This window comes from Corvus moneduloides, chromosome 6 (assembly GCF_009650955.1).
Source record: "Corvus moneduloides isolate bCorMon1 chromosome 6, bCorMon1.pri, whole genome shotgun sequence".
NCBI lineage: Eukaryota > Metazoa > Chordata > Aves > Passeriformes > Corvidae > Corvus > Corvus moneduloides.
In genome coordinates, this window is record NC_045481.1 from 26,947,078 (window position 1) to 26,972,850 (window position 25,773).

At 35.7% G+C, this 25,773-nt stretch overlaps 1 protein-coding gene across 4 annotated transcripts in view; it reads right to left on the reverse strand.

The window, feature by feature from the left end:
* The window catches only part of AKAP6 (A-kinase anchoring protein 6), a 274,206-nt gene that overhangs the window by 66,979 nt on the left and 181,454 nt on the right, over positions 1-25,773 (reverse strand). For all 4 annotated transcript variants that reach the window (XM_032113046.1, XM_032113047.1, XM_032113044.1 and 1 more), the window contains exons 8-9: positions 20,646-20,794; positions 14,661-14,781 (exon numbers count right to left, since the gene is read on the reverse strand). In XM_032113046.1, the coding sequence (XP_031968937.1) occupies positions 14,661-14,781; positions 20,646-20,794 (270 nt within the window). The remainder of the gene's footprint in view (positions 1-14,660; positions 14,782-20,645; positions 20,795-25,773) is intronic.

Below are 25,773 nucleotides of genomic sequence, written 5' to 3' on the forward strand. Positions count from 1 at the left end.
AGTGGATATAGACACTCCTAAGTTATTGCTATTTTAATGTCTGAATTCTACTTAAGATGAAACAGGACATGTCTTGAAAATGGGAAAAGATATGCATATATCTGAGAGAAAACAAATGCTTCAAAAGACTGCAGCAGCAGGAAATGCCAGGACACAAAACCAGTAGTGAAGTAATATAATATGAAGCAAATTTAGGATATTTTGAATGTACTTCAGCTATAGTGAAGACTAGGGCAGATATAAACTTTTGTCCTTCTGGCATTCTCTCAAGAGATTCTGGTCCTGTTTTGTGGAAGGCCTTTTCTGGTAACCATGCATGCCACGATAGCTGCCTGGCTGTTCAAACACAAATTGAAAAGATCTGTGGCCATTAAAAGAAGATATATGCTTACAGTAATGTGTGTTGATGTCTTCAACTTTAACTGCTGTCTGTTTAATAGATGTTTGTTATGGGAATATGTGTAGAGAATTTGGTAGTCCCAAAGAAAGATGGAAAAATGTAAGAAAACAAATGAGAAAAGGACGATGGACAAAGAACAAGATTCCACTGCCTAGTCTATGTTTTTCAAAAATTTTAAGGACTATATTCTACTGAGAATATCAGCAAAATATGTGACTGATTTTTATGGTGACAGAACCTTTGTCAATGGTATCTGCACCTCAGTGACATAAATAAAGTGGTCTCACTTCTTAGTTTAAGTGGCTGTATTTCCTGTCTTAGCAATCATTTTACAATTAGTAACAATTCTAAAAATAAAAAAGCATACCTTGTTGAATACACCACATTCTTAACACTACTAGGTTACCTTTTTTCAAATCTATGTCTAAGTCAACTCTTTCAGGCCATTTTGTTTGCCATTTTGCTAGAGGTACAATATGTAGCTATAGAACTGAAGTCTAAAGAAATGAAATTAATACATATTTTAGAACAGGCCATAGAGCTTTTGTACATTAAATTACTACACTAGCACTACATTAACCCTATTAAAGTTAATTTTTACAGCTCATTGGTGATTGGCATTTGGTACTGATGTTTGAAGACTTGCCATTGCATTGATTTTATTCTTTTTTTCTTTAATAAAGTGTGGAAGAAATGGCAGAAGCAGAAGTTAACTGTCCTTTGGTAAAGCTATTAAGCTCTTAAGAAAAAGGTACAAAAATGTCTTTAGGGACATTATATATGTTTTTAATTTTCCAGCATTTCATAGGCTTGAAAAAGTCCCACTAGTATGAATACATTTACACTTACAATAAAAAAGAATAATATGGTGGTACAATAAAGAAGACCACGTTCAGATTACAAATGCCACATTTGCTCTCATGGAATAACACCACTGTACATCGGAAATCCGAATAAACATTATTGCAGACCTTTCTCAGGACATGAGTGCACATGCTGACAACACAGTGTAGTAGGCCACCTGCTGGCCAAATCAGCCAATTATCAATTTTAATCTAATAATTAGACTATCATACAAAGAAGAGATAAACATGAAAGAAGTGCATAAACCACATCAACTAAAGACTATTGGAACTGATGTAAGTATATATAAAAGTGAGTGTTTCTTCATCTTATTTTAGGTTTTCCAAGAGTGGTCACTATTTGAGTCAGGATGCCAATTGATGAAGTAATGTTCTCTTGGGTGAAAAACACACAGTAGCTAAGTTCCTGGGTTTTTACACACCACTTTATAAAGTAAGGTTCCATAGCAGGTCAATCTGTCACACTATACCGTTCAGCTCCCTAGGAATGACTGGAAGATACTCTGGATATGAAAATCCAAGACTGTTTTCCAGTAGCTTCCCTGGGAAGCTTGAACACAGACTAAACAAAAATATGTTGGCTGGCATCACTCCTTAGAAGGATGTAGGAACTAAGACTACCGTGCCCACAGATCTGGATCCGAATATAGCCATACAAAGCAAGGACACAGTCAAGCTACTGACCACACTGTGCATTCAGATTCACAAAAAGAAGGCATGTGAAATATAAGGATGGACAAGCTGCAGAAATTCCTGAACAGATGAGCTAAGGTCAGAATTTCAGAGAGATCCTCAACTGTTGGGTGACCCAACAACTAGAGATCAGAACATGGTTTTGAGATTTACTCCATCAGAATCTGCTGGTGTTAAAATCTGCAGGACTAGGATAGCAAATTCTGGCCATGGCAGATTAAGTCAGAAAGCTAAAAAAAAAAAGCTACAAAGAGAATTCAAAGATGCAGCAGCCTCTGAAGAACCTGGAAAATGGACAATATGCTCCTGAAGGGAAGAATTTAGAAAGCACAAGAGTGCAATGCAGAATGCATGTGACTGTGTGTTCTGTGCTATTTTTAGCCTTATCAAACCATAAATATCAATAGAAAAGCCTTTTCTCACAAGACCACTACATCAAATTCACAAAAATATCATATGTATGATCCACAGAGTCTATGTTGATTTAATGAAACAAAAAGCCTGAACCATCAGATCTCCCATCACTCTGGGTCTCCCTGTTTGGACAGTGCAGAATTGTTCATGATACATACAGGCACCCATAAGCCTAACAGCTTTCGAATGGTGTGCAAGTTATTATAGTAATATATTTCTAGTGACTGGCTTGAAGGGAAGGAAACAGGGGAAAATGGTAGAAGATTAATTTTCTGGCATGAATTCACTTGGATAAAATACAGGAAATATTTCTCCTCACTATTTAAACATACAGGGGTAAATCTGAAAATTTTAGCTACCATTAGAGCATACCTCAGCACCACAGTCAGGATTTCCTACCATGGCAGTAAAAAGCATTGTCTATGAAAATGGTTAGTTGACAGAGAGAGAGTACTCTGTTCTTCAGTCACGATATAGCTTGTGGGATGCATGGCTTTTAGAAGAGATGCAAAAATCTCCTCACATATACGCCCCAAAACAGGAAATTCTTGCTGTTGCTTGCTGCAATTGGACAGCAATATTCTGCATCTCGTTTAATGTGGCTTCTAACAGGAAGAATTAAATTAAATTAATGTGAGCCAAACAGAAATGTTTTCCATGAAATTCACATTTTGTTGCTCAACATTTAATACTCTGAGTAACTTTTAAATGTGCCAGGAATAGCAAAGCTCATTTATTTAGCATTTGTGCTGTTAGACAAAATACATATATATATAGATGTGTGTGTATATATATACATATATATGCACAACTGAACTAAATGAAAACATGCTTCTTTAAATAGCTATATTCTTCTCTCTTTGCATCTGTGCTAAATTGCTAAAAATGTTGATCTGATTTTATGGAGGACTCCATATTGGTCACTGATTTGTAGAGATAAACTCAGCACTTGAATTGAGAAGAAAAACCAGGTGGGATGTGGGTCTGCCTGCAGCTGAAGGCAGCTGGTGGTGTATTAAAGGTGAGCTATTGCTCACCAGATAACTCATGAGGAATTACTTCTCCTGGAAGACAAGTGCAATGTGCGTGAGAAGGGAGCAAGTTGTACTGTTGCTTCCAGATAAGACAGAAATTCCTGGTTTCACTGATTTCAGAAACCAGAGCTCTCTGAGGGTCTCTGTTGGAAGGAATCTACTTTCATTCCAACTTACCCCTACACTCATTCACCACTGCTGTTATGGTGCCAGGAAAAATTATAGAGGAACAGCTACAGGTGCTCTGTATCATCAGGAGTTTCTCCTAACACCCAGTTCCTTCAAATAATTGTACTATTTAACGACTGGTATCTTGCTGCTTTGCCCGCCCCTCTTCTCCTTTCCCCGCCTCCTCTCTTTTATTTTCTCTTGATGATTAACTTTTTGTCTAGTCACTCTGTATTTATCATGGCAGAAATTCATAGGCTTTTGCCAAGTGTGCAAAAAATTTGTAAAAGCATTTGTTCGCCTCTGTGAAAGACGGAACTCTCCTTCTGTCAGCTGTTCTGCCTGTTTTCCTGGGGTACTCCTAGTTTCTCATGGCTAGAAGCAAAGTCCTTCAAAAATCAACATATGCCCCCCCACAGATGACTCACATTCTTTCATGTTTTCTGCATTTAGATTAATGTTCCTGTCCAGGTTTCTATTTAAGGGTTGGTTATGGATTGCCTCCTCTTTGACATTTCTGTTTCCTATGTTTATATTGCCATCAGCTACTCACTACAGGAAGGGTGTCAGGTCCATGTTACACTGGAATACCCCTAGAACCTCAGACTGGTGAGCATAAGAGCCTACAGATACCTGACAAAATACACAGCAGAACAATGTCTTTGTTGTTCTTTCAGATCACTGTTTCAAAACATGTTTTTGACACCACAGTGAGCACTGTTACCCTGAAAAAAATCTGAAAAATGTCCCAGGTTTTTGATATTTTGTGCAAGGAATTTGGAATCAGTTTACACCCGGATTTTCTGACCACTAGTAAATTTTTCATCCATTACTTTCTGTGGGGTTATGGTCTTTGCTTTGCCACATTGCATTTTCCAGCAGTTTTACTAGACTAACAGAATTCCCTTTAGCTTCTTTCTAGGGTGATTTGGGCGATTTTCAATTTTACATGTAAGTGCTCATCTTCTTCACATATGTTATATTCAGCTAGAATGCCAGGGAGCAATCACAGTAACTTTCCTGTTTCTTTCAGGTACCGCTTTGATTATTGTCTTTCAATTGAAACCAGAGCTTGGGTGAGTAGAATTCTTGTAAGACAACTATAGCAAGCTTTAAGAGATGGCATCTCTTATTTCAGGAGTTGTTTGTTGATTGACTGCATTTATTCACTGGTTTCATCATGATTTCATTGCACATCTGCAGTGCTTGGTTGCATCTTTCCAGTCTAATTTTGCTCCTTATCAATGTTGCACTGCAGCTGACTCCATAATCCAGCTGGTATCAAATTAGTCATTGATCTAATAGCATAGTTGCAAATATAGCAATTGAATGCCTGGCAGCCCTCTGCATTGCTAGAACACAGAGAATCTTTATATTTGCTTAAGCCACATTATGGATATCTACTTCTTCATTAAAACCTTAAATTCTCGATGATTTCAGATACTATATTTTAATTTCAAAGGTAACAGTGATATTCAATCTGTCTCATTGGCTCTTTTTGTCAGGAACATTTTTATTTCTACTTTTTGTGTTGCCTGTTACACTACATATGTTGCACTGAAATGCCAGCATTTTCAGCCAGTCTGTATCTGCCCAGCTTCATGGGTTCTTTTGACTTACATCTATGTGTGTGTTCTGCAGTTTCTGTTCTGGCACTTCGGATAGTTCACCCACTGTTTGGAGGCATATATTAGATTGGTTTTACCCTAAAGTCTTCCCTCTGAATGGGAACTGTGTATTTCACAAGTGATCCTGGCAAAGAGATACAATTAAGAAATGTTTCATGTCTACAGTTACATATGGTTGCTCTAGTTCCTGGCACCTTACCATACCCTCTTTTTTTGTTTCTGGTTTTGGTTAAGAAAAAATTGTATAGCTTTTAATTTACTTTTCATTATTTGTATCTCTCTGACCAATTCTTCCTAGAGGCTAAAAATTATATACTCTTGCTGAAAAACCAAAGTAATAGCAATGAAATTTTTTAGGCAACAAAATGGGATCAGATGACTGTCCACTTCTCACCTCTGATGGTGTTTATTCGATTTTTCAACACATGATAACAAGCTAAGAGATCTTAGGAATTATTGTTCTTCCACCTAAATAGTAGACACAGTACTCCTGGATGAAAGCCATCAAAAAATAAGCATGTAAGTCTCAAGACATGTTCATCTTTAGAAAGCTACCACCTGAAAAATTCTGTATCTATTGTAGCCCATTTCTGAGAAAAATCTATGGGTAAAGCAGAGATAATCAAAGTCCAGTGAAATGTCTGTCAAAATCTGGATGCATCTCAAATGAGTTTCAAACTGGAGTATTTTTTGTGATATCAGAATCAGTGAGTGGTAAACTCAGTGCGTCTGATCTTCATAGCCTCTTTATCCAATCAGTGGAGTAAGAGAGAAACTGGTTCTCCTGAAAATGTTTCAGAGTACTTAACAAACTTCAGCTCTGAAGTACCCCTTAGAGAAATCTCCTCGGGAGAGAGGCTGGTCGGCTTTGCTCCCTTAGTAGTTTAAACCAGCCTTCACAGATGACCCCCTGTCCCAGTGTATTACTGGGGAAACGACAACCTCTCTATAGCCTTCCCTGCAGCTTGTGACACAGCTGGCACATGTCCTTCACATCTGTAATAGCACCTGTCATTCTGGAACACACAATGTGAAGGGTACTGCTGCTTTTTCCCCCCAAAAGCACCTCTTCATAGAGCCAACTTTAACATTTACAGTTTCATGATCACTGGGATTCTATAGCAACCATGTTTTCTGCAATGCAACAGCACACGTAAGAAGTTAAGAACCACAAGTATTTCACACTGGCCACAGGAGTTGGCTGCAGCCTGCCCTAAGACCCCACTGGACCCTATGCAGCCACAACTGCAAAAACTATTAATTAAATTGTAGTGATTGCTTATTTTACCTTGTTAGAAGGAGAAGTTCACACAAAATGCTGTAGCTATTTTTAGCACAGTGTATTATAAGTGTATACACACAAAGTAAAAATATCACCCAACCTTAAGTATGTAAAAAGGTTACAAATATATACACATAAATAATTTATATTGATATTTTACATATTTTCAATATATAAATACAGTCTATAATATATATTTATAAAAATAAAAATACAATACATATACAAATAAAAATTCAGGAGATTATAAACAGATACACTTCACTGCAACTTATTTTTTATCATTTAGACATAAATTCATTGAATATATTGCCACTGAAAGTTTATAGAGATTTAGTGAATTTGGGTTTCATATAGAAAACCTGCCAAAAAGGTTTTCTGTGGTCCTTTGTTTTTTGTTTATTTTTATGAAAGAAATATTACAGTATTGATTATTTTTGAGGTATACTGATGAGGAGTAATTTGCAAAGAAAATAGTAGTTGCTGTATTATATTTATGAAGCAAAACATCATGGATAAAGCATGTAGTTCTTTGAGTTTAAAAAAAAATATTTTTTCTCCTGGACTATGAGGTGGAAAAATAGGGAAGTGCATTAAAAGTTGGCAACTAACTTGAGGAATAGGGTAATAATACTATTGCCACCTATAATTTTTGCTTGTGATTTTTTTTCTTCATTCCTTTAAATCGGATGGATACACCAAGCTGCTAAAAAAAACCAGTACCTTGTTCACGCACAGCTTCAAAAATTATATTGTCATTGTGTTATTAACATTCCTCGTTTTATTTTATTTCACTATATTATCTGGAGAGACCAGTGGAAGGCAGCTTTAAGGTCTCACTGCTTAGGACCTTATCTTACTATTTTATAGCAGCAAGGGCACAAACACAGAGCATGTGGAGTTGACTAAGATGCTTGACACGATGACTGTAAATTGTCCACGTTTTGCAGCTGTAGTAAGGAATGGTGATGACAGCTATGTGGTACACATTTACTTTTGTTTGAAGTTGAATGCCTCTTTCATTCTAGACACACTGCTTTAATCTCCAAAAAGCTGTGCTGGCTTTTGCTACAAGCTCAGTAAATACTGCATTGCTACAATGTGAAGTTCATCTTCCACATCGTGCTGGGAAGAAGTGGGGAAAAACCCACTTACTCTTCGGAAATGCATGAAGCCACTTCTTGCAGAAATACAGAGAATAGAAATTACAACACTGTCTTTAAAAATGCATGTTAACATTTGAAATATACTATGGAAGCAACCAAGAAAACATAAGCGTATTTTTCACATTCTTTCTGTATTCAATTTCTAGATGTTTTAATTCTGTAGATATGGCAATCAGTGTTTTCCTGTTGTAATTATATAAGACGTTAAAACTTAACGTTCCTCTGCTTTAAGCAAGAATTTTTCCAACAATAATTTTATTTTCAGCTTTTTAAAATATAAAATTTGTCAGAATTAGCAAGGAATTTAATCCTATTACATAGTTAAACATATGAACTGCTGAAGAACGAGCTAGTTGTTACAGGATGGGTCACAAAGGCATTTTTACTCTGTTCTCCAGTGCAACTAAAGTGAAAATACTTGTGCAGAAAAATGTAACCAATTTCATCACCCCTTGTAATAAGAGAGTGGGAAACTTTGCTGCATCAGGTCCTGAACTCATTTAGTTCACGTTGTAATAGCAGTTAGACTTTCACTGCTATTTGGTATATCAAGCATTTTTGAGACGTCTCATACAAAACAGTTGGTTTTCCTTCCTAGTGGAGAAAGTCATAGATGTTCTTAATCTGTTGGGGAAAAAAATATCCAGCCTAGCACAGGAAAATTACTAAACTTCGTGAAGAACAGTAACTGAAGCCAGTTTTGTGTAAAGTCATTTTGCAGTACATGACAGTTAAAAACATACTACAGTGTGAAAAGCAAAGATTAACTTCCACTGAAGCATGTATCAATCCATATATGCAGACATAAGTACAGGCATACTATTATATAAGTAATAGACAAGCTATTGTTAATGAGTATCTTTATGGACATTATTTAGCAGAATAATCTTTCTCTCTTTTTATTTTTACACACACTTTGTCAGATAAAATAAGAGTGTTCACTTTGGCACATAATTTGCTAATAGGATTAAAGTAATATTTCATAAAGGTGGTGATTTTTGCAAGGTAGCCTAAAAGTTGATTAGCAAACTATAATGACTATTCTGATTGCAATTAAAAAGCCCTTCCAAATGGGTCAACACACCTAAGTGCTATCTGCAGTCATTTAGATTTTAACATCATGGTTATTACTTATTATCAGGCTGCACAATGAAATATTGATTACTTTTAACCTTTAGATTTCAGAATTCGGGAAAAGTCGAGGTACTAGCACAGCCTACCTTTCCTGTTTAGTAAACTTATGGCCTTTAGTGGAATTCTAATGATTCCTATTGGCAAGGCAAAACTGAAATTAGTTTATTCTTTTGGCTCATGCAGAAATGATGACATGCCTAAAAATACTGCATGCATAGCAGATTTGTAGTTACTCCCTACAAGGGGCTCAATCCTGAAGTGTGCTGTGCGCTTCCTCTAAACTGACAATCATCATTTTCTTCTGACTAAAACTGTTTTAACAACTCCATGCAGGCACTGATGGATTATCAGACAGATAGAAAGCATCCTGGACTGTGCAGAATATGCAGCTGAGGAGCAAAAATCTTCAAATTTTTTAGTTTATAACCAATCCCCTAAGCATATTGTCCAAACATATCACTTGGCAGGCTGTTAATCTTTCAATAAGTTTTCTTTATATGGAAAATCTGCTTGAAATAAAGACTGAGCTGCAATGCAGCTTCAGTAGGTACACAGAACTTGCTTTAAATGGAACAAAGTAATCCAATTAAACTAATCTGGTTTACAAGTTAAAATGATACGAAGAACATTAATTGATCCTTATAGGCTGCTGCTATTTGAGCCGTCTCTCTGTGCAGCATTTGGAACCACTTTGCACATTTGTATCCTCTAATAGCAGAGAACTCAGGCCCCCAGTTCAGGAGAATTATGGGCAAGAGAAACATATAACTGTTATGTGTTAGATTAATTTGCAGAACACTTGGCATTTTATTGCCAAGTAGTCAAATTGTTCCAAGTTGTTCCGGAAGGTTGTTATTAATAGTATGTTTTCTGAGGAAAGTTCTGTCTACTTTTGGAACTGCATTTCTGTTGCCAAGGAAACTCCTTGAAGCACAGCATTCTAGGAGCACACTGCTGCTTTTGTTTGCCAGTATCCTATTCATATCATCTAAGTAAGCACTTTACATACTTTAGCCTCCAGTTTCAAATGTTGAAGTTTTTATGTATTTATATTTCCACGTTAAATATAGTTTGTGCTTCTTTTTAAACTCAGGGACTCTTGCAAGATTATTTTAACAGTTTCATTAAAGAACAGTTTTTTGTGTCTTTTTTTTTCTTTTTTTTTCACAAGTTTGCAATAAATTAGTTTTAATTTGAATAATAGCTCCATAGGTTATAGCACTAGTCCTTAAGTGTTAATTATCTTTTCACTCTGAAATTAATGTAGTCATTTCCTACTGACTCCTCTACACCATTATTGAAGTGCTGAGGAAAACATGTCATTGAGTTCTGAGCCAGAACTGTTGTTGTGATTAATCCTGGTCACATGGCCAATCTCTGCCAAAAGGAGATCACTGAAAAAAGGTGACAAAGACAGTGATTTCCTGTCAGCAAAGAGTACGACAGGGCTGTCTAGAAGTGATGCAAATGAGGGAAACTTTCACCACGGTTTGTTTGATCCACTCCGGGCCACAGCACACTGAGCCAGCGAGAAAGGCACAATGGAGCAGCAGCACACCCAGAGGAGGAAATTAACTGCACCTTCCGAGCAGGGATAGAGCTTCCAGCAGGGAAACAAAAACTGCTGGGAGATTTTTTTTCCCCTCAACTTTTTTTGAAATGTATCCTTAGTTTTTGATGTGTATTTTTGTGTTATTTAATACAGTGGACCACTTCCCCTTGATGAAAGAGTTCAGCAGTTAACCTGTTCAAAAGCTGAGCCAACTAAATGCTTTCAAAATCTTTGCAGTACTACATATGGATCTTTTTCCATCTATCATAATCATTGCTGAAGAATTACTAGGAAAAGACTTACGGCTGATGCAGTTTGTGTTAAAACCACCATACACTGCTTGTAATCAGAAAAAAAAATTATTTTATTTGGTATTTTCAAATGCTTGGTTAATTTTGTTCTGAACATACAATTTTAACACTCATACGGTACTTATTTAAATAGGGTTTTAATCTAACACAATTAAGTTTTGCAATTAATCTTCAGAGGAAAATGGAAAGAATTATCATCAACTTTTATGCTACTATAGTAATTTCTAATCTCAACAGTTCCAGTAAATACTGATTTGCTTCATTTTTGAACAGTCAAGGTACAGAATTACTCAAGTTCCTACTAAAGGGCTAATTAGTAGAGTTTAAATTCTTTGGGTTTGATCGTCCAGTAATGGCATATGAATACTGCTGAAGTCAATGCAAGTTCTGTGTACTTAAAGCTTATGAGATCAGGCTCACATGCAGTAGATTAAAATGAAATAAACATGATACATTTGGCATTAAACTGAGCTATTATAGAAGTACAAAAAAGCAAGAATCCAAAAACATGGAAATGCTCCTTTTAGATTTTCTTAATAGATAAAGCACTAGAGGATAAATAAACTGTCATCAATTCATTCTGTGACTGCCATTTTATCAAACACTAGCTGATTTTCAAAATCATTAGCTAGTTTAGGGCTATAAAGCAGAAATCATTTAGGGCTGTGTTCTCTTTTTTTTAAAATCTATGAACTGAAATCTAGGAAGTCTAGAGAAAGTAGTACATTCATATTAGGTGTTACGAAAAATATGGCTGTGCTGTTCCTATTACAAGGCAAAATAAAAGTTAAAGAGATATAATAAGGATCCTAGTAAAAAATTATGAAGTTCCTGGAATATTAGAAAACAAAATTAAGCTGAGAATTGACTTAAGTGTACATTGACTCTGGAAATAGAGTACTGTGAAAATACCTCTAACCATGAAAATATAGTCGTTTTCCTATATACAATTTTAGCATTTATATATTGTGTTATGCTGCTTTAATGTATGCTTGTCCCTTCCGAATTACTTGTTTCATCATTGCTCCTTCCCATTCATAGACTCCTCAGGGGCAATGATTACTGTTGGTAATAGTGATACCACAGCAGGTTCCCTGGCAGAGCCGGCTTGCTGAGCTGGCTCTGAGCTGCAATTACTTGTCAGCTCAGCAACTGAGAAGAGGGATCTGTGGTTTTAGGAGAATCCACGAAAACGCAGAGAGTGCAATTAGCAGGTTCACTTTGAAGCTGTAATTGATAGAGAGAAACTAAGGCAAGACCTGTGTTTTCATAACAGCCCACATCATTGAGGAATTCTGACAATAATAGCTGCCTGGATTTCTCTCCCTGCGGACCACAACGCCTGTGCTCTCTGGGAAGTGCAGGCAGTGCTCACGCGCACTCGACGATCCACGACTCTGTAAAAAAGCCTCTGAATAAAACGGGTGTCACCGCTGATTAGAAGAGAGGTTTACTAGGCTAGTTTTCTAAAACTATTAATACTCTTTTTGAGGACATGATTCATTGTCACACAAATCTCTGAAATTAAGGATGGTAAAGACCTAGTGATTTATCTGATCTTTCCTTTGCTAGTGCAGAACTGTTCCCTCAATTACACTTGCTAATGTTGTCCTTTGTCTACTTCTAAATGTCTGAAATTATCGAGCTTTCAACACTTCTTTGAGAGGTTGCTCATTGTGGTGTTTGGGGCTTTTGGTGTTGTTTTTGTTTTGTGTTTTTGGCAAAAATGATCGTTCTAAATGCAACGCACTAAAGATTTTTACGTTACCTGCAAATCCTCCTCCCACTTTGTGGACACTCCTTAGTCATCTCTTATGCAAACTCCACATTTCTAGATAAAGCTTTTGTTCAGCCCTTAAAAATTTGTTTGCTGCTCTTACTAGAAAGGTAAATGCAGTGAATATTCACTGCAAGAAGGCAAGGAGTCTCTTTCTACCCTTCTTCAAGTGGTTTTGAAGTGTCCAGCTACCAGATAGGCAGTTTTGAGATAGGAGATCAAATCTAGCACAGTAGTCAGTGACGTCCTGGCAGAAATTGCGGGACAAACAAGGTGCCTGTTGTTTGGAATCAGTGCTGATTTGTCTGTGCTGCACAGGCTGCAGACTCAGCTACTCTCTATCATAAAAACTCTCTGCTTTCAGAAGGGTCATGCCTACCATAATACAGAATTAAGATAGACTATTAAGAAACTATTCGCATTTTGCATATGTAATATTACCCATTTTGCCACCATATTATACTGCACATATTAGTAAATTGTTGTCCTTTTTTACTTTTCACATCATGCACTCTTATCCCTGCCTTATCATCTATAATTATTCTTAGGGGTTACATTTGGAAACCAGAAAGGGAACTATACTAAATAGGATCCAAAATGCTTGGGCTGCCTGCTTAATCTTTGTTCTTTTTCATCTTGATGGATGGATTACCTTAAAATTTATGCTTATCTATTTATGGTTTTTTAGTATAGTACTAAAACTAGTGGTTAAATTAGTCATGGTACAAGCTGGCCTTATGTGGACAGACACTAACTACCAAAACACCTTATGTTAGACTCACAAGAAATTCTTTACTCATTTCTGACTTTGTTTACTTCTGAGCCTGGCCAAGGCCAGGTCTGTTAAAGTGTGATTAAGTCTGATGAAGTATTTAGAAACTTCAAAAAAAGACATTAGCAAAAATAAAAAATAATTGTCAAAGCAAGAAATGGAGGCCAGTGAAAGAAACTCACTTGCAGCCTAAAATAGTTTGGATCTGAACTATATTTACATTTATAAACATATTTTAAATCACATGACAACACCTTCCTACTGGGTATTTTAAATAAAATAACTAAAATAAGAAAGGATAAAATTCAAGAAGACTGTCAAGAAAATAGCATGCCAAAACAAGAAAAAAATATTATATTTAAGAAATTATCAAATCATGCAATCATAGAAGAACAAGAACAACTTCTATTTGACCTTGAATGTACCATTTATTTGATAAGAAATTAAAAAAAAGCTAGAGGGTAGTTGTTTCTTATCATTATAGTGTTGCTGATTCTGTGGTTAGTTATTAATTTTATTTTTTATGATTCACAATCTGCTCTTTGAAATATGCCATATGCTCAAAGCAATTCAAGGATGACAACTGTCAGAATTACTCCAATAAAAATTGCCTAAATGAGGAAGATTTACTGCAGCCTGATATTTCTGTCGAAAGCCCCTCCTTTCTTTCCCCCACCACCCCTCAGACCCATAGCTCCTCAGTCACACAGTGAAGCCTGAATCAATTTCAGAATCAAATCACACATTTTGAGGAAGTTCTTACAATCTAAAAGAAATGATAAAACTTCTGGGTTAAGGCAGCTATGGCAAATAAAAGAAACCATGTGTGTCTGGATGCATGTGTGTGTATACACACACACACACACACACACACACATATATATATATATATATGCTAGAATTAGACCCTATAGCTTCACCCTACAAGTTCAAAATCATGTTGCTCAAATCACAACCAAGTGTGAAGACTTAACATGACAATGTCTACTTTATGTATAACTAATAAAAATTAAATTGGAAGAGTCCTGTATCCTGGCAGCAGCAAACCAAAATCAAGGCAAATGTCTTTCTTTCCAGATGAGGTCTGAAAGGTGGATAAAAATCCAGCTGAAAGCTCCAATCAAAACACATTTTGTTAAATGTTCCCATTTCATTTTTTTCCTTCATTTTGTTTCAGTCTATTTATTAATGCAGTTTCATTTATTTCTATTCATCTTGAAGATAAATCTTTGTCCTTCTATAGAATTACACCAAATAGAATGTGATAAAGGGAACTTTCTTGCAATTATGATGTCGGTGCAGCCTGTCAGTGCACTGGGGATGGAAATGAGGTTGGGGACAGGGAAGGGAATTCTAATAGACACCATGATACATACAATGAACGCAGCGATATCCTGTGAGAGAAAGACTTGTCAAGCTAATCAGATCTTCTATAGCTAGGTAAAGGCAGTAACAGTAGTGCTAACCTTGTAAAGATGCTGCTGCTGCTCCTCTGACATCATCAGGTCATGGCTGTCCATCACGATGGATTCCATGTCAATCAGCCAATCCCAGAGCTCCTGGTATTCTGAATCAAAGTCCAAAAGGCTGTAGATAAGGAACAAAATGTATTATGCATAAATACTGTGTAGTTGTTAAAATCTTGTATTAGAATAATATATTCTTGAAAACTCATGATGTTCCAAGTTATATTTCTAAAGAGACATTCTGTATTTATACAGTGTGGATGAAAATGAAAACTGAAATTCAATTTAAGCCAGTGCCATGACCTAAATTCAGTGGCTGATGCCAAATCCTGACAACAGTTGGCATACTGCATTTGTTTCAAAAATATTGAAATACAAATCCCCTATAGATGTTGTTTAATGTTTTTTACAGTTCTGGCTTTATATTGAGCAAATTTCACAACAATCATCTTGATATAATTCATATGAAAATATTATTTACATCAAAAAATTAGTCAATCCATTTAGCCATCCTTCTGCTGTCTATCTGCCTATCTTTGTAAATATCCTACATTTATTTTCATGGATGAGTGGCTAGCATTTCAACTTAACGCCTTAAGATAGGCTTGAGTGAATATGGTAAGCCAGTGAGAACTAAGGCCAGATACAGTATTAGACAGGTGTTCCCTACAGACATGTAAGAAACAAAGGTAAGGACAGGAAGTCAAAACAATGAATCCTTGAATAGCCAGCAATCATTAAAATTCAAAGGAGGATCACTACGGTTTTCAACAAAATAAATCATTAGAATAAGGAGCTTAAAAGGATTAATGTGATTCTCTATTGAAAGCCTGGTGAATAAGTAAAGCATAGATTCTTCTAAAACACTGTGATACAAGACAGAAAGTACACGCTGAAAAACTGCACATTGGTCAAATAGATACCTCTTGAAAAGGGATCTTCAAATTTGCAAAATTGGAACTAACAAAAGCCTTGCCAGTAGTATCAAAAAACTCCCATATTGATCAAAGAATAGTGCATGTTCTACTAAAGCTAATTTCTCCAATTATAAAGAACTTTTTAGCAGCCCCATTAAAAAAATTAGCAGTGTTTCAACAGAGAAACAATAAACTAAATACGCTTTTAATGTCGTTAGTACTATTGCAGTTTTATTTGTTATTAACTAGAGTACCATGCGCGTGGTAATTTTTAAAACTTATAGATAAAGTTGTAACAAGTAGAACTGTCTCTTCTCAAGAAAGCAGGCAAGGCAGAAGAAAGCATTTGCCGTCTGTGGTATTATTTTCAATGAATTGACAACAAAGAAAGTATTGTATAATGTACAAGCACTGACTCCTGCTTCTGAAGTAACCCTCTAGTTTAATCCACTGTACTTAGTATACTTTTACTCAATAATTTATGAGGTGCACTTACTTAAAACTGCCTGCTGCCCTGAGAAGGTAAGCAGTGTTACTATAAAGAAAGAAGAGCAAGCACAAAAGGTCAAGTTACTATTATTGAAATATAATAGTTTCGCTTGGAGTTCAGGGCTTTTCTCCTATTTCAGGAGGTATTTGACTCAGACATCATTTGGAAAATAAAAGAAAACTAAACTCCATTTTGAATGGTATATTTGGCAGTTTTACCTTCATCAGAAAGCAGTATAACCATTGTGCATCTTCAGTACCTACTTCTCCTTTTCTTCCTTTCATTTTATCCAAATATTTTTCAAAGCCATTAAACTCACAGGCAGTTATTTAAACATATGTTTTGTGACATAAATGTTAGATTTCATAACATATAAATCAGTACAGACTCAGTTGAACTTGGATGGTTTGTACCAGTGAAAATCCTAAATTAAGATAGGAAGATGAGGTAAAACAAAGCCTACATACAGAATGGGATGGGATGCCTTTGGAAAATGCACTAGGAAGCAGGCTTGGATTTTTCTATACTAGGCAGAAGATGTATCCAAAGCTGTATCCAAACATCTGCTTTGTGCCTAAAGATCCGCATCTTACTTACAGTCCAAACTGGTCCATTTATTTGTGTATTGAAATGAACCAATCCTTTAAAGAAACAGAAAAGCACTTTTCTTTGACCTTTATAAAACACAGATAAGCACTAGAAAACAGCTGAACATTTTGATTTGAAACTCATGTTCTAAACAGGAACTCAACACAGAACCAAGAGTGAGAGAAACAGTGAGAATTCACTGGCAAAAGCCCAGGAAGAGATACAAGATGTAATGCAAGATTCTTTTTTTTCTCCATAGTTTACATACTGTACACTCATTCTCTCTTTTTTCTTTTTTTGTTTTGTTTTTATTTTTGTTTTGTTTTGTTTTGTTTTGTTTTCTGAAGTAAAGTCATCTGGGAGCACTTTTAAGCAACTGTCTGTGGCAGTTATTTGCCTGAGCCTGAAGATAGTGAAGTCAGCCTACAAAGCATCACCAATATTTTTTTAATATGATTGCAATACTTTTAATGGTTTTAGAATATCTCTGATACATATATTTTTAAAAGTTTTATTTTTGAAATTAATGCCTTGGATCTAAATGGATGAATTTAGTGATCACTATTAAATTACTGTTTGGAAGAGGATGCAAGTTACTAAGCCACTAAAAAGATACTCAGAAAAATCAAGAAATTGTAGGACCAGAGAGAGATTAAAATGTGCCTGTCAGTACTTCTGTGATATATTTAATATTTCTTTTTTATTCAGAATCTACTCTTCCTGAGCTTAGCAGATCTTTCTTTTATATTGCCACAGGCAGAACCAGGGAAAGCATGACTTCTGAAATACTGATGCGTGTTAAAGATGCAAGATTCATAGAAAATGTTTAATTTTGGTTGATTATATGAATCTACCAATCACTAAAAAAGGAATAAATTAGGTCATCTGTTTATTGAAAAAGAAAAAAACCTTCCATTAAAAGTACCCAAACATTGCCAACAAAAATGTTATAATATGAGTTAAAGAGCAGGTAAAAACAGCTTCCTTGATGTAGGTTTGTTGGTTAACAAGCTAAAACCATTAGCTATATAATAACTAAAATTACATTAAGAAGTATATTTTGTCTTGGTAAACCGGGAATCAGATATGCAGAGTTGCATGTCTAATCCCTTGAACCCTAAACATATTTCTTAAAATGTGGACACCAATTTATTATTTTGAATGAAAATTCATGAGCACCTTTCTCATGAGAAAACCAGTTCGTCTGTGGCATTAATAAATAAAAAGGAATGTGAAGCTATTTCCATCAGCCTTTTTCCCCATGTTTAACACGCACTTCCAGTTTGTAGTATTTCTTTGATGGCATAACTCACATGGCATTTAGAAGTACTGTAAACACACTGGTACACCTACCAAAAAATTCAGCCAGACAAAAAGTTCCTTCAAGTTTCTGTGTCATAATTTTATGGAACTCTTTTCACATGTTTTTATTAGGAAGATATAGGAGAATTCAGAGTTATCACCTTAATAGTTTTAAAACTGCAGTATGTTGTGCACGTACTTGAAGCCCCCTCTAATGCATTTCTCTCAAAGTCTCATCCATGAAGGCCCAACACCCACTGATGACAAGATTTTAGGATCTGGCTTTCATGTTGTGCAATGGTGCTGTCTGTATCTCCCAATAGGACCTGTACCCACTCCTCCCCAGTTTTGAGAGGATCCAATATTTCCAGACAGATCTGCTATAACATTTTGTACCTGCCATCAACTACTCTTGGGTACTTCTTACCTCCTGGCTAGCTGGTGTTCTCCTGCAGCGGATACTCATTCTTTTCTTTTCCTTTGTCACTTCAGCTATTTTCATGCTAATACACATAAACCCTCTGTATTTCAGTTTCAACAAGATTACTGTTTTGCAGGAAATCTCCTGTTCTTTATACACCCACTAGAATCGCACTATTCTGCAAATACTGCCCTACCTATCTCAGTTTAGCTATTTCCTGCACAAAGTCGTCTCCCAAATCTCCTACACACACACACACACACACACACACACACACACACGTCATATAAAATAGTCTTCATTTACAATAGCTCTTGCTCTCCCTGTGGACATTCTTCTTTTTCCTAGGTCAAACTTCCACAACAGCTAATGGATAGATACCCTAATTTATGCAAATGGCCCCTTCTCTGTAGAGATCTCAGTCTCTAGCTAGGTCATGCTACTGTGGAGTTTCTGTCCACACTTTTCATGCAGTAAGGAAAGGTTGCATCAACTGTATTTTTAAATAGCTGAAAGGCATTTCCATTTTTTTCAACATAGCACCTCAGACTGGTTCAACTGAAGTTTTCCAGCTGAATTTAGTCCCCATTAGCTTCTAAAATGGCTGAATATGTGGTACTGTACTGGTACGATTTCAGCCCTTTGGCCCCTGAAGTCACTGTTGAGCCTCTAAGGGCTGAGATGGCCTTATGGGCCCGGAAAGGTGGCCATAGCACAAAAAAGGTAGGAAATACTAGCAGGTGACCATTTCCAGTTCTAAACATATAATTACAAGTGAAAACAAGTGCATTTAAGAAACCATTTGCTTATCATATATGGTATGTAGAGTTACAAACTGGATTCCTCTATGAAGCTTAAAGCTTTACATCCCCTACCCTCAGGAAAATCAAAAGTCTGTTGATGTGTCTTACATCCCCCTCAATATTCCAACCTTAAGCCTTGCTCACGTTCAGTGGTGGCTGAAAAATTAGAGGCTGGTTTTGAATATGTAGCCCTCATTTATGTAGCGTACATTTATGTACGTATACACACCAATTCTGAACAAATTATTTTTACGGTTGGCACTAGCTGCACTGGCGTGTTTGAGAATCTGATAGATTTCTGCATATGTAATCAAGATCTTAGTAATCCTACATAATTAGCCCACACCAACTTTTCTAAAACAGTCATCTTTCCATGTAATAAGAGGGGATGTTTACAAGGCTCATCTACCTTTACAGTTGGTAATTTAATAAAACTGTGTTTCCAAGACCTGAACATTGAGTTAACAGTTGGAAAGGGGAGTTCTGGAGATAGAGAACTCATGAACACCTCTGTCAATGGCTTTCCTTACATAGGAAACTGCAGGCAAAAGTTCTACTCTATTTGCCAGTTATAAAGAAACTATCAGGAAAAGAGCGTACCCAAACAATGAGCACTAGTTGGCTCCTTTGAATTGCTTTTGGCCAACACTATTACGATCCCACAGATTTGTTTCTTATGTTCATTTTGGGGTGCTAGTAGTTGGAAGGTATGGTTTTCAAAAGACCTTAAAGAAAAAGTCTTAATCCACACCTACAAGTTTCCTTGATTGTTAAAAAGAGAGGGCAGCAAGAACTCATTTCAGCATAGTCCTGTGATTAATTTGTTCAAAATATTAAGAATGCTTTTGCTTGTACACTTACATATATACCATAAATGTGTGGGTATGTGTGTTAACATTAATTAAAAAAACAAGTAAAGGAAAAATAGTTTAAAAAAAGGGAAAACAGTTAAAATTAATGCTTTCTTGAGGTTCAAAACTAGGATGTTTGAACTATAGGTGAAAGGCTTCATATTCATATTTGCTAGTCACTAGGAGAACAATGACTATAGAGCTCTTGCAGAGGTACTATTACACTAGCAAGATTCTTCCTTGGAAGACGTTAAGAAATCAAATTATATGAAGCTGGAGGAGAAAATTATATGACTGGAGGAGAAAAGCCTAAAGAAAAAGGACACATTATATTTTTTTAAATCTAGATAACAGATTACTATTAGATAATATTAGGTAGTCCTATGAACAAACCATCATTTGGATAAATTATCCAGAACACATTATTTTTGCATCCATATATTAAAAAAAAAAAAAAAAAAAAAGAGAGAAACAGCTGTCCCCATCTCTCAGCCTAGGAAGAAAAATCCTGGTTAACTAGGAAGAAAAATCCTGGTTTTTAAGAAAAAGTATATTGTGTAAAAAAAAAATACAGATCAGTGAGAATAAAACAACAAAAAGAATAGTTCCCTACCCATTACTTCCCACTGTGTGAACTTTTGACATATCAGCAAACTCTTCCTTTCGCTTGCTACTACTGTTGTACTGCTCACTGTACAGTTTTAAGGACATCTGTTCAACAGCATCTCTTTGTGCTTCCAGATAGCATAGCTGAACCTCAGCCTAGAAAAAGAAAACAAAGAGGTGAAAAAAACAAAACAGAACATTAAAAAAAAAATTCAGAAAGAATACATTCAAAACAAATACTTTTGGACTGTAACAGTTTTAAGCAAATTATTCACACTATTAATTTTCTCCTAGTATATGATAGTGAAAAAGGCTGAACCATTACGTTGGAGAAAAAGTACAGTGTAATCCCAAATGCTAGAAATGAACTATTGAGGTTTCTATCAGAGAATGTGTTATATATTCCATGAGATGTATATCCAATCAAATGCTGCATAAAAATGTCTGGACATGAATAAAAAAGATATTAGAAACCAAGCACTGTGATAGAACAGGTAGATACATAAAATTACATTTCTTACAGGCTTCAAGATTGATATTGTTAACACACTGTGCTTCATAATTAATGAAAGTCATATTGCTATAGGTATTTTTCCTTTAAATAGTAAGCATAAACAAACCCAAGCAGATTGGCATTGTTCACATTCTCCTTTCTCATATCTGGCACAGACTGATTACTCAGCAACTTTAATTGCAAGGAAAAAGGTAGTAAGTGAGAAGTGCTGTTTTCCATCAGACTGTGCCTGTCCAGAAGAATGTTGAATAATATTTGGCATCATAACTTATTGAACAGACACTTTATTTATTGCAGCTGTGGTGATCAGTATGCTTCTGAGGCTCAGAGAACCAGATGACACAAGGATAAAATCTGCTGTTTGCCACACTTGCCCCTAGGAACAGTGGAAAGAACAGAGTGTAGACTAAGTTCAAAAGCACTTCGGGGCCGATATGCCATTGTTTTCTTTTAATATGCTTCGTTGAAAGAAAAACGCATTACAAATTCTGATAATGCTTCAAAAACCTCTACTTCTGTGTAACTACATACTTTTATTTCCATTAGGAGTGGAATGCCTGCTTAACTATTTGGTACTATGGCAAGTGAATGCAAATGGCATGGAGGAAATTTTGTATAAGGACTGTCCTCTATTTTTTGCAGGGAAGTGAAGAGTTTGTTTGCTGACAGCACAGCAGAGTTACCAATCTATGGAACAATGGCAGTCATAAAGAGAAAGTAGTGAAAGGGCTAGAGAAAAGGGTAGTCAGTAAAATGTAGGAAAAATGCAAGTAAGTGAAGGGAAACAGGCACTGAAGAATGTCAGTAGGGAAAGTCTGAAAGGCTGGAATGTCTTCATAAGCTAGTGGTAATAACAGTTTCTATATTTGCTTAGGCTTTGCCTTGGTTCAATTTTTACTGAAAAACAATGTAAGTGACTTGGAAATTTCATTTATTTTTAAAATTTCTCATTCATACCTTTATAGCTTTCTCAGCTGCTTCTTACAGTGAAATTAGTTATGTTTTCCAATAAATCCCAATATGTTTTTGAGAAATTAAAAAAAAAACCTAACAAGCAAAGCAAAAACCCAGAAAATACAGAAAATGCTAGCAATTTTCCAAGGAGAAAAAAGACAAGAATTCCAACTAATCCATGCAGGTCTTCCACTGTGTATTTAATCATAATTCAAGGCTTTCATAGCTACTTTTAAATAGTGGAAAATGAAACTACAAAAGATTACCAGTGAAGAAACACTATCTCAATAGATGACTAAGTAGCTGGGACTGTCCAGTTAGAGTAAAATGTTAAGGCTTGAGAGAGCTTCAAAACTATTCTGCTTTCTCAGAAAGTATAATTAAAACGGCCATTTATATAACTCACAAATAACTAAGGCAGCGAATAAACAAACTGTATCTCCTTCCTGTTACATTTCTACTCCCAAACACATTTTCCTCTGAACTGATAAACAGTCCGCTTCCACAGTATACTGAGGTTCCTGAACAAATTCCTTTTTTGGAAGGATTCTTTACCAGTAAGGATAGTCTTCCAGCAGAGTATTTTATATTGTCCATATAAGGCTATGAATGTGCTCTTTTAATTTATTCTTACCACAAAGCAGTAATCCACTTATCATTTTTATTTTCGTTATAGTTGACATGACATATTCAGTCTAAATCCCTGTTGTCAGTGACCAGTAAATTTCTAAAACAATTAAATCTATCAATTAAAATCTGTGACTGTTTTAAGCCTAGAGGGGAAACCTTGTGGAAGCAAAAAATTTCCCTGATTTTCAGGACAGGTTTGTAAATCAGGATTCCTGCTTTTTCAGCTATGGGTTTTGGGTGGAGTTTAGGTAGAGGTTTTGGGGTTTTCTCAGCTGTTATTGAAATTGTGTACACAACCTTCCTTCTCCCCTCCCACCCCAAGACTCCAAACAGAGGGAGTTCACTTGTAGCCTAAACTCCAGAACATCACACATAATAATTAAAACTGAGCCCTGAACTGTATGAACACAGGCTACTTCTCAAACAGCACAACTATCCTAATAATTTAGATACTTTTTCCCCCTTGCATTTTCTAATTCCCCATCCTACGATTTCCTCTATATTTCAAAATAAAAAATGTTAAAACTCAAGCCAGCAGCTTTTCACAGGTTGGTCATGCTCTGTTCACTAGCAAAAATATTTGTAGGCAAAACAATAATGAATACAGAAAATTGGAGAAGAAAAAGAAGGGTTAAATAGAATAGTAGGGGAAAGGAAAAGCAGGATGTAAAGGGTAGGTAAATATATGAAGAGAGATAAATAACAATCCACTATTTCTTCCTTGCAGCTATAAGGCCCTCTTGTACTGAGGATTATGAACTCCATCAACATCATACTCTACGAAGCCTGAATACAACCTGTTTCTTGCACTTCAGAAATATGATCCCTCTATAAATCAACTATTTTTATTTTTAAACCCAATTTCTATCTTCAACGTTTGTGAACAATTACAGCAGCTCAAACTCAGACAGTGCAGAGTTTCAGATGGATCTCTCTGATTTCTTTTCTGTATGTATTCATCTATCTCACTGTTGTACTTAAGCATTTTTTTTTGTCTCTGTTATACTGATATCAACTGCAAATCCAAAGAGGCTTTGAAGACCTTGAGTAGGTATTGATCAGTTTAAGTATCAAAAAACTACATTCTACAGAATCTGAGCTAACAGGTACAAGGCATAATATGGAAAAAAGTACACAGCACAGATATGCAATAAACCTACTGCAGTTTATTTTCAACTTAAAACCTTTAGTGGTAATGAAGGACTAGTTTTGCAGTATTCTGGGAGAATAAAGTAGCAACTTTATAAATTCCTAATCAAATATAGAAAAGCTACTTGACATTTAATTGTGCATTGTGTGCATTTTCAGATTGCCCTACACACAATTTTTTTTTATTATATAACACAAATTTTAAGAACGGTCTCTATAACAAACACACCTGTGTGGACATGGATATCTAGCAAATCCCCGAAAAGTCTACTGGGATATGCATCGTCCGAAATATAGCTGATAGAAATTGGGTGGGAGGTAATCATTCATTTACTCCTAGTGCCCCATCTTAGAATTGAAATTCAGTTCCTTCTTTTTCTTTTTTTGAGGATGTAGTACATCAGAATATGTGAAAAATTGAACATGGGGGAAAAAAATGCCAAGGAATTATACTCAGCAGTAGTTTTCCACTTCATGGTCCTCTGCTAAGTGACCATTTTTGCAGTAAAAAGACAATAAAGATGCTGATGATGGTCTTGTTACACACTTGCAGAGATTCTCCACCTACTGGATGGAATGAGTTTAAAATATTCTGTTGTAAATTAAACAGAGATATTGCCAATAATCAAATGACAAAATCCTCTCATTTTCCTGAGCCTGCAGGAACCAATCTCTGAACAAGACTATGAAAAAACTGTAGTCTGGGGAAAAACAGTGAAAAAAATCTAGACTAGTGCCAAATACTCAGTTGTAGTGATTGATTAATAGTGGTAAATAATTTCAAGACTATTTTCTAAAGCTCATTTTCTAAAAACCAAGAACTTATAAAAAAATCGGGGGAGCCTGAGGTGCAAATCTGTTCCTTAAGACTGTCTTTGCATGACAACGTAAAATGTCCTTTACTATACAGATCACTATATAACATGAAGGAGTAATCAGTGACAATACAAATCAATGAAAATACATTGTATTTCTTGTTAGACCTACATGTTAGAATGACCTTATTCTGAAGTGGAGAAAGACAAGGGATAATGACTCTTACTGTGGGAGGAAGGAGATTGAAAGGTTATATTGTATACAGAGTATCAAACAAGAGACTCAAAATTTACACCAATGTGAATTGGAGCTATGAACTCAGAGCTAGTGTTTTTCTGCTGCAAATTTTTTTTATTTTTGAATGTACTAGAATAAATATCATTGATTTGGTGTTGAAAGGAAAGTGTTTTCAGACAGTGTCTCCCAAGGAGCAAAAGTCATTTGCTATGAACTATGTTACTGTAGGCAAACAATTCTGTGTTTTAGATATACAAATTATATATAATACATTCAGCTGAATTTAAATTATGAAAGTATCCAACGCTGCGCTACCCCTTCTCTACAGTTCTGTAGAGAAACTACACTTCTGCCATACTACACTGTACTTAGTGAGAATTATGTGAGTACAGACAGACAGTTCAGTTCCTCTGCTATTATTTGAACTTTAGTTGGATGAAAACAGTCTCTGCAATTAAAGCACAAAATTCAGTTTCCACCAACAAGGAGGTAGTCAGATGGCCCCATGCAGCACATAGACTTAGAATACTCACCCATATGTATATTTTAAAGAAGTGCAAACTCAGATGTCCCATTTTAAAAGTATGTACATTCCAGCTTGTCACTCTGCATATCTCCAATTGGTGAAATTTCTTGAGATTTAAAATTGAGAATAATTTCTTTCCGGAATTAAGTTGATAAGAGTAGCATTTGCACTTAAACAATCAAGCATTTTTTTGTTGTTTTCTGTCACAATATTCTGACTACTTGTCCACATTATAAAGTTGTGGAGAAGGCTTCATTACAGAACACAAAAAAGACCCTGGCTCTGTCACAGTACAGCTACTGAATAAAA